The sequence below is a fragment of the Condylura cristata genome, unplaced genomic scaffold (genome assembly GCF_000260355.1).
Source record: "Condylura cristata isolate star-nosed mole 26May11 unplaced genomic scaffold, ConCri1.0 scaffold00009, whole genome shotgun sequence".
In the NCBI taxonomy this organism is placed as follows: domain Eukaryota; kingdom Metazoa; phylum Chordata; class Mammalia; order Eulipotyphla; family Talpidae; genus Condylura; species Condylura cristata.
The window spans coordinates 5,713,227-5,722,936 of NW_004567110.1; the positions used below are offsets into that span (position 1 = coordinate 5,713,227).

The window sequence follows — 9,710 nt, forward strand, 5'->3', positions numbered from 1 at the left end:
TGCAGTGCCTGCACCCCCTGCCATGCCCACATGTATCAGCCCTGTTGGTTCCACAGCCTCTGTCCCACTCACCACCTCCCACTACCAGACTGGGACTACCAAGAATTCACTTCTTACTCTGCCCAAAATGCCCAGAACTACCAAGGTCCACGTAACTCACATCAGTTGTTCAGGCTAACACACCAAATTCTTAGCTGCTAAATATAACAAAAAAGTGAAAGTTTCTATTTCTTAATATTGAGCACATAACAATTTTCACTATTACAGATAGATGCTATATACCAATTGACGTTTTAAGAATTGACATTGGTTCCTCTCCCCATTAGATTTTACTTTCCTAGAACAACTAATATTCATGCTATTAGGATTAAAGCTAACAATCGTTAAGCGCTTGCCATGTGACAGAAACCTCAGTAAGCCTTAGCTACAAGGTCTGGCTTACTCACCAGAGAGCCCTAGGAGTTGCACCATCACTGAGGGAAGTTCAGAGAGCTGTGAAAGTGGTGGTTCCCACAACTAAGGTGCCTGTCCTCAGGACTCTGTCTCAAATGACATATGCTGCATTCTGCACCTTATAATTTCAGCTCTTGGCACACACTACACTAGAGTTTCAAATACTAGGGCCTTTTATAAGAGACACTAGAAGCATAGCAACTGATTTGAAAATCAATGTATTTCTTGTGAATTTTAATCTGCTTTTCAGATAAAACATCTCAAGTTGGTTTTTCTTAGTCTGAGGGGAATGGAAAAGAACTGTTATTATACTATACAAAATAAACATCTTTCTCATGCATTAAAAACACTAAGCAAAACAAAAAGGTGCTCGTTTAAAATTTAAAATTATTAAAATTTCTCAAAACATAAAGCACTGCACCTCAATTGTGCCTATATAAGATAGTACATCGTCAAAATGTAAGAGTCTAAGAATGTAGCTTAATTTATGTTTGAAAACTTTTATTATGTAACTTTAAAAACTGTTACAGAACTAAGAAAAACACTAGGTGATTTTTTTTTATTTTTATAACAGTTAACACTAGATGATTTTAAAAATAAAATTTGCTCTTGTTTTTTTTTTTTTAAGATTTATTTACTTATGCATATATAGAACTAGGGTACAGCCATAGGTACAGAGACAGTGAGAGGATTCACCATAGTCACAGTGGGGAGCAGAACAGACAGACTGACGAAGTACACTGCTCAGAGGAGCAGCAAGTGAGACAGAAGAGGTCTGCTGCACCATATGGGTCACCTCCAGGACAGGGGATCAAACTCACACTGAAGCAGCTGTGGCTAGCTTGCAGTGCTACGCTTTAACCCACTGTTCCACCAGGAAGTGTCTGGGCTCATCTCTATAATCCACCAAAATTCAATACACTTAGCTGGGTCCTTTATATGTGTAGGAGAAACTAGTTCATATATCTGTCATTTCATATAAGTAGCTCATACTTCAGTACCTTACCTAACCAGAATGTACTGGACAATATTCATTTTTAATGAAAGGGTTGGTTTCCTGACTACAAGAAAATATAGCTCTAAGCACACTGAATATTAAATGTCCACATTCTTGAACTGTGACAATTCAAAGCTGAGGTAATTATAATTACTGAAATAATACCTGCAATATCAATTTCTAGTTTAATAGAAGGAACATTTGTGTATGCTAATGATTTGTGGGAGGTGATAATAAGAATGGTAAAAAATCCTTCAAAATACATAGTCATATAAAACCACTAAAAACTAGGACCCTTAGGGAAACTACCATAACAAAGTTGTCTTTTAAATATCATGTTAATGTTTTTAAACTGGAGCTCTGGTATTTGAAACTAATGTTCTACCTTATTGAAATAAAAACTCTTTAAGCAGGTGACACATGGTCAAAGTCTCAGCACAATCAAGCTATTGCCAGCCACCGCAGTGAGTTTGATCCCCGGCCAGGGAGCTGACCCACATGGCACAGCAGATCTCCCCTGTCTCCCGGCTGCTCCGCTCAGTAGTATATTTCAGTAGATCCACTTGTTCTGTTCCCCACTCTGTCTCTGGTAAATCCGCTCAACCCCCACACCTCTGGCTTATACCCCAGTTCTTGTATGCATAAACAAAAGAAATCTTAAAAAACTAAATCTTTAAGCATCTACAGATAACAGTTGTCTACTCTGAAAAACTAGAGTTGCAAGACATTCTTGAGTTAACTACCACCACAAATATAATGTCTTTCCCAACTGGAGGCTTTAATCCAGCCCCCACCACACCATAAACATTATCTAATGTGATCTGACAAGTGGAAAATTTTACAATACAGAAAAGTGATATTCAACAGCAAGGGTGCAGTAGAGTGTGGTTACGCGTGACGTGTGTGCTTAGGCATGAAGTGCATGGCAGATAAGCACAGGAAACCATCTTCTCTCCAATCCAAACTGTGCGAGTAGAACAGAGAGACAGTACACACAAAGCACAACGCGATAAGCCTGAAGATCCTGGACTTGACACTACAGTAAATTCACAAAGGAAGCTAGGACATCATCAGCTTGGAGGTTTGGTAAGAAGGTAAGCTTGGGAGAACATTCTTTATGATACCTTCGCCTGAAATGACCCTGGCTTGCTGCATCTCTCTAATCCCAAGGAACAAGAGTGGCCCGGTTGTGCGCGTCTCTCAGAGCCTTCCAAACTCCAGACACCTGTCTGTCGGCAGAGCAAGTCAGGAATTCAGAAGGCCCGTGCCCACTAAGGCTCCACGTTTCAGGACACCGCTACGAAGCAGTAGGCTGCAGGGGAGAGAGCACCAGACATGGAGCCACAGACTCCAAGACTCCTGGCTAGATGGACTGGAAGAAAGAGTCAGCATCGCTAAACCCCACTTCTGTCATTTCTAAACTGGTAAATATCATCCCATACTTGAAAAAATCTTGCCAATGTTTAAATTTTATAATCCTTGTACAGTTCAAGTGACATACTGAATACTCTCAGAATCTTTAAGGTTGTTTCCTAACAGTCAATCCACAGCTACCCATAACATGAATAACTACAGATTTTTGTTTTTTAAGCAACAAGGGCCTAAACCCCCAAAACGACGCAGCAGGTAAAGAAATGGAAAGAGGGACAAGAAAAATGAAGCACATCAATAGATAAGCTGGTCAATATATGAAAAACAGCAGGAAGGGATTTTTGGATTATGTGTCACTCTGCTATGCACTAACATTTGATTTCTTCCATTTAACATGAATAATTAAGACTATAAATTAAAAAAAAATAATAAATGTGGTTATTTCCACTACTATCCACCTCAAAAACTTAACTCCAGGTTAATAAATCTACATAGTTTTAGAACACTGTGTCTCACATGTTCCCCTAGCTGGTCTCATAGGCATCACCCGGAAACTTTAGAAGTGGAAATATTAGAAATGCAAATTTGGGAGCCTCCCCGATGGCACAAGAGGCTAAGTCACTGTACTAGGAAGCTGTCTGCAGCCACTGCAGCACAGGTTCGAGCTCAATCATCTGCCAGGGGCTGACCCACATGCACAGCAGACCTCTCCTGCCTTGCCCGTTGCTCCCCTCAGCAGTGCAGTACAGTATATCTGCCTGTTCTGCTCCCCTCTCTGTCCCTAGTGAATCCTCTCACTCCCCACAGCTCTGGCCTACACCTCAGCTCTTATATGCCTATGTAAATAAGTCTTTTAAAAATTACAAATTTGGGGATCCCAGCTGGGTCTTAGACCCAGCAATCTACGTTTACATTCATGTGATAATGACACAGAAAGTTACAGAAACCTACATTTTTCCTGAATCATTTTCAAAGACATAGCACCAGTGAACTTTATGAGAAAACCAACATTAGTGAATTGGAATCACACTGAAAAGTTAGTGAGTTAAAGTATCCTCCTGAATAAATAAATATACTTTAAGCCAACAGTTTTGATTCCAAGTAATTTCAAAATTAAACAGGCAATGATAAAGTATTTAAACAAGTGGTAGAGCAAGTTGCAGAAAGGGTAATAACCCACTCAACTCCACTATACGATAAATACTTTATTATTGTTCTAAATTATATTCACCTTTCTCCACTTTTGTCAATTTAGTTTTTCCACTTCTAGTGACCATAGTTTTGAATAAACTACATGCACCTTCTCATTGTCTATTTTAGTAGTCTCAAATCTGTTATTTATTTATCTAAAAGTGAGAAAAAAATCTGTCATCCCCAAATAAGTGAAAGTAAACAAAATAATTTGAATTTCTAACTCAAGGGCTCCCCCAAATTATGAAATGTCATACCCTCACTTTAAGAACATTAACATAAAGTAACTGTACAAAGTCATATAATTCCTGGCACAGCAGTACTTAGAATAAACATTTTCTGACTTCCAGTTAAATTAACTTTTATCCAATATTCTTTTTCTCTTGGTTTTCACAGAATAAGCAAAAAATCTGAGCAGATGAGAAAACCTCTAAAATATGAGTCAATGTAAGGAAGACCATCAGAGCAAGAACAAGAACTAGGTGTGCTTGAAATTAGGCTGCTTCTACTTCAACTTCTGTGTGTATGTGTGGGGGGGGGGGGGTGGGAGTGGGGCTTGGGGAGAACGAAAGGAGAATAAAACTGAAGAACCAAAATGTTTGTGTACTGGCATAGTCCTGTTTCATATTAAACTGAGGTTCTTATGTCTTAAGATTCAAAATCTGTGACTTTCTAAATGCAAAGGATGTCAAAATTTTAAAAACTCTTATAAATCACAATGTGAAATTCTCTGCAAGAGCGTTCTTAATCTGAAGTCCACAACTAAATTTTCTATGACCACATCCATAAAATATAATGCAATTATTCTGCTGTAGAAATGTGATTATACATCTGAACCTATAGAAGAAATAAGGTTTCCAAAGATAGTAACTCAAAAAACTAAAACACCTTTAAGTATATACAGAATTAGGAAAACCTAATAAACAAAAAGTCAAAATTTTACTCATATTAGCAAAAAAAACTCTATTTTAGCAGTATTTACCCAAACTGTCTATAAACTTCAAAAACCTAATGTAATTTAAATACAATTTTAGTTTTTAAATTTGATGCACAAGCCACTTTCAGGAGGGCTCTTCCATTCCCAGTGTAAATCAAATTAACTTTACTAATGTTATCCTTTGAATAGCTATAGTCAATTAGAAAAAAACATCCTTTTCTAGTCAGGCACTTTTATTCAGAAGGTATTGGTACTTGCCACAGTTTAAATTTCCTGCTCTATTAAAATTTTGTTCACATTTTCAAAACTCACATTTGCAAATGTTCCATACAGTTCAAAAAACTCCAAATGTGTGGAAACAGCATTTGCCAACTCAAATTTATACTGTTCTATCAAATTCTGATACTTGTAGACATCTCCACATTTTTTTTAATTTTTCATTTTCCTTTCCTCCAGATCTAGAAGAGAATTAAATAGAAATAGTCCCCAAAAAGTCAGAAAAGCATAACTCATCTGAATGTTTTAAGTTGATTCTATTATTCAAATTTCTTTTAAGAGTAACACCAGAGCATATTACTTGATTTATCTTGTTTTCATAACTAAATCACTTGCTAGAGTATTTTAATTTCAACAGAAGACAGAAGTTAAATCAGTAGTCAAAACCAGATTGACTCAGATAATTTTCAATGACACATTAATTCTACAAGGTGCTCTGTAAACCACAAAAACTCTGGATACAAAGATTTATCACCTCAAAAGGTGGCTTATAGCTTGTTGTAATGACAGGTCATTCTAAGTCACTCTCATGTCAACAATGAAGATATTTTTAAAAACCTATAAACTTGAGTCTTCAGATCTCCAAAGAACCATTTTCAGCAATTCCTCTTCAGCATTTTACCTCAGTGCTTTATAAATATGCATGACTGTAGAATTTGAAGTTTAAGTAATAATGATTCTTATACATAAAAGCCAGTAACACTGCTTCCATCTTACTCACAAGAAATTGGGTTCACATACTTACCCAAAATTACAGGATCAGAAAGCTATAGTCTGATTTTGATTCCACATCTTTTCTTTGGACCCCTCCTACAGAGGGTTTCCAGTGTAACTTGAACATTCTCTTTCCTCAAATACATGCCTGTATTCACAACCTGTATTTATTTTCATTCTTAAGATGTTACTTCATGCAAGAGCTTATAAAACCGGCATGTCACAGTTTGCATATAAAGAGGTATGAAAGAAAATGTTACAGAGATCAGACAGAAAATTGTTGGTGGCTAGCTGCAAACATTAGATAGCAAGTCTTTTAAAAAGCCTTTTAAGTTAAAACACTTATGAGCAGGAAAGAGCTTTAAGTAAAACTCAATTTCTTAACATTAAAGCAGAAGGAGGAGGAGTCAGGTTTTAATCAGTTAAGAGAGCCAGGTCTGGAGTCAAACGCCGGAATGACTCTCAGGGCCTGCACTCATTACTACCAGTAAGCAATCAATGAGTTGCCTGATGCAGCTGTTACTCTGAAAACAGAAAGTGCTATATCACTGCTTAAAAATGTAGGCTATTTTACCAAGGATGAAATATCTTTCTGAACTTTAAAGTGTATGTGATATAGTTTGTTCAAGCAGTAATAACTGCACTTTTCCTAATACACCTAAAAGTGAGTGCTTAACTTCAGTTTATTTCTGCCAATTAAACTTAGGGCTTATCCCTTTCTTTTTAGGGGACACACTGTAAGTCATTTTCCTTTTTCACATGAAATCTCTGTGACATATCAGCCAAACAAACTGATATCTGGGGAGCTCCCATTTCTATTTACAAAATAACTCATCAACATATACAAGCTATTTTCTCAATAACAGAGTAATACCTTACTATAAAGGTGTTGACTGCAGAGACAATAAGCAGCATTTGCATTCCAGCTCATCCTCCCTAATGACTGTAGTAGTTCATGGCTTTTATGTCAAATAGGACTTTGTTGTCAACTGAACCTTAAGTGGAGAAACCTAGGCATTCTATCTAGAGGCAAGAGAAGAGAATATAAAGGAAAACAAAAAGGGTCCGTTCAAAGGAGGAAGGGGTGACTTCAGTGTATTTTGAGCAATTGATAAATTTTGTCTCTCACAAGAACATCAGCGTTTCTCAGCACTCAGAAAATCCTTCTATGCTTCTGCCTAAAATTAAAACAAAAATCTGTAGCATTTATATGAACTATAGGATGGTCCTTAATAAATGGAACAATATAAAAATAAACTTTGTTAACTCATTTAGAAATAAAATTTGTTAAAAGCATGGAAATTCTTTTGTGTCCCAATCAAATTCAATAAATCTTAGCAATCAATCAGTCATCCTGCTAAAAGCTCTCTAACACTAAATTTAAGGGTCACTCAACTCTAATTCTAAAATTACTTTCACAAAGTCTCAATAAGAAAGGTGTTTTTTTTTTCAATTACTTACAGTTTTTACGCAAAATAATTTTAAATTTTTTTTTAATTCAGGAGCAAATTGTAATAAAGTATTAAATTCCTCATATAAATGAGTTCATAAAAGGCAAACTGATGGCAAGCTTCAGTGACTATCACATAAAATTCTTTTGGCTAATGTTTAAAGAGATATTACCTACTGGGGTCATTAAAATTAAATCTAAACATCATAAATAAGTACATTTCCATGTTATCCCCAACCTGAGAACTCAGGAATTTTTTAATGAGACACCTAAAACAATGAAAACACATAAGCTATGACAAATAAGTTTTCAGAAATTCCAAATTTTCTGAAAGCACATTATACTCTAAAAGCATATCTGAGTTAAAAAGTAGTTCTGTTTTATAATCTCTTTCTGTTAACAACTGAATCATCAATTTAACAACTACTAAATTAGAAAATCTTTCACCACTAAAAGTGAATTTCTTACCAATGTCAAAACTAATCATATTAAAATTCCTGAAAACCACTTAGAGAACTAATAAGCTGTGTTTCTCCAAAACTAGAAGGTAGTTCAACTGCAACTTCATCTGTTCAGAAGACTAAAAGCATGTGTTAATAGAAGTTAGTGGTTCTAAAAGACAAGAATTTATGTCTGGAGATATTAAGTGTCCAGACCATGAGGGCTGTGGTTGCTACCTGATTCTAAGATACTACCCTAGTACCTCCTAGGGAAAAAACTATGTACACTCCCTGAGAAGTAACTTGGAGGCACTGGGTCAAAGAACAGTGCCTTTCTACCTCTAACTGTCCTTTCCACCTGTCCCAAAGCAGAGCCCCAGAGTCCATGAAGCTGGGGTTCAGGGACCTGAGCAGAGTTCGAGTGCAGGACCCTAACTGACACAGTAACCCCAGATCAGTCTAAAGTCAAGTATCAATACTAAACAAGATTTCTGTACCTGTCACTGTCACTCAGGAAATTGATTTCAAGAATCAAAGTAAAGCAAATTTACAAAATACAAAATACTATAGTTTTAGGAACAGTAAGAACAAATCAAAAAAACTGGTAGACAAGTCCTGGAGTTACTAAAATGCCTTGGAAGAGAAGCTGAGGCCATACCACTCCAGGGGAGAGAGGGGGCAGGGAGGGAAGTTCAGAGGGGCTGGCAGAAGTCATGGAGACAACCTCCCAGACAGCCAAGGAAGCAGGCTCAGAAGCCAGCTACCTGGGATGAGAAAGGCATTCCTAGGAAAGTGGGCACCCTCATTCTAATTACTGTGGTCCCATACACCTTGTGCCTTGTTTTTCTTCTGTCCCCACCCCCCCGTGCTTTTATGCCAGGTCACTGATTTTTCCTACGCCATCATACAGATGGTATGTGGAGAGTGTTTAAATTCATCATTCATCACAGATGGAATAGGAGCAGGAAGAAGAGATCTGAAAGAACTGTGATCTTGTATTGGACACAGCAACAGCTGCCCTTAAGGTCTCTATCCTCTAGGCAAGGAGGAGGTTAGCTGGTTTTGGACTCAGGTGGGGTAGTGAAGAGTACCGCAAGATTCTATACTTTGAAAGACCACTTCTAACAAAAATTAAAGAAAAAATATTATATCAAGTTTTATCCAAAATTTGGGAAGCTGATCATCAGGATGAATTCCCTCCTTCTCACAAACATTTAGTTCATGTGAAGTAGCCAAGGGTACTGACCAACACTCGTGCCTCACAGTCTAGATAATTATTTTCAGTTCTCAAACAACTAAAATGATTGTGACTAAAATGATTCTGTTTTTAAAAAGTCAATTAATAGACATGCAAAGTTTGTTGAAGAGCAAGAAAAGTAAAAAACGATGTGTAGCTATATTCAAGCTATGAATGTATTTTGTTTTCTATGACATCAGAAGAACAGCAATTAACCCACACATAGAAGTTACAGACACTGTGCTGTAGGTGAAGAGCTCCATATTTTCATACCATTTTTGTAAGTAGTCCAGTGCCTCCAAACGAGCACCAATCTCAAAAGTGATTCCAGGACGATTTGGGGGCTTTTTGCTCATCTTGAGATCCTATTCTTCAGTAATGTCTTTTCACTACCTCAAGAGGAAAGAAAAGGTTAGATTCTAATGTATCACATACATAGAGATTTAAACAAAAATTTTAAAACATTACATGAGAGGTTAAATGCTAAATTTTAAATGAGAACCAATATCTTTAGGCAAAGTACTGTGCAACTTGTAGGCAATCTTGATAATGAATTATGAAGGAGTAAAAAAAGATTATATTTAAGAAAAAATGAATAGATGGAATATCACAACTTGCCAATGACACAAATGCTTTAAATTTTA

At 36.7% G+C, this 9,710-nt stretch overlaps 1 protein-coding gene across 3 annotated transcripts in view; it reads right to left on the reverse strand.

Annotated features, from left to right (window-relative positions):
* PHF20L1 (PHD finger protein 20-like 1) overlaps window positions 1–9,454 on the reverse strand; it is a 63,780-nt gene extending 54,326 nt beyond the window's left edge. For 2 of the 3 annotated variants that reach the window (XM_004679584.2, XM_004679583.2), the window contains exon 1: window positions 9,340–9,454. In XM_004679584.2, coding sequence (XP_004679641.1) covers window positions 9,340–9,422 — 83 coding nt within the window. In that variant the 5' untranslated portion in view covers window positions 9,423–9,454. Of the gene's footprint in view, window positions 1–5,261; window positions 5,408–9,339 lie in introns of all 3 variants that reach the window. The other variant, XM_012722989.1, reaches the window with a different exon arrangement.
* Window positions 9,455–9,710: the final 256 nt, after the last annotated feature.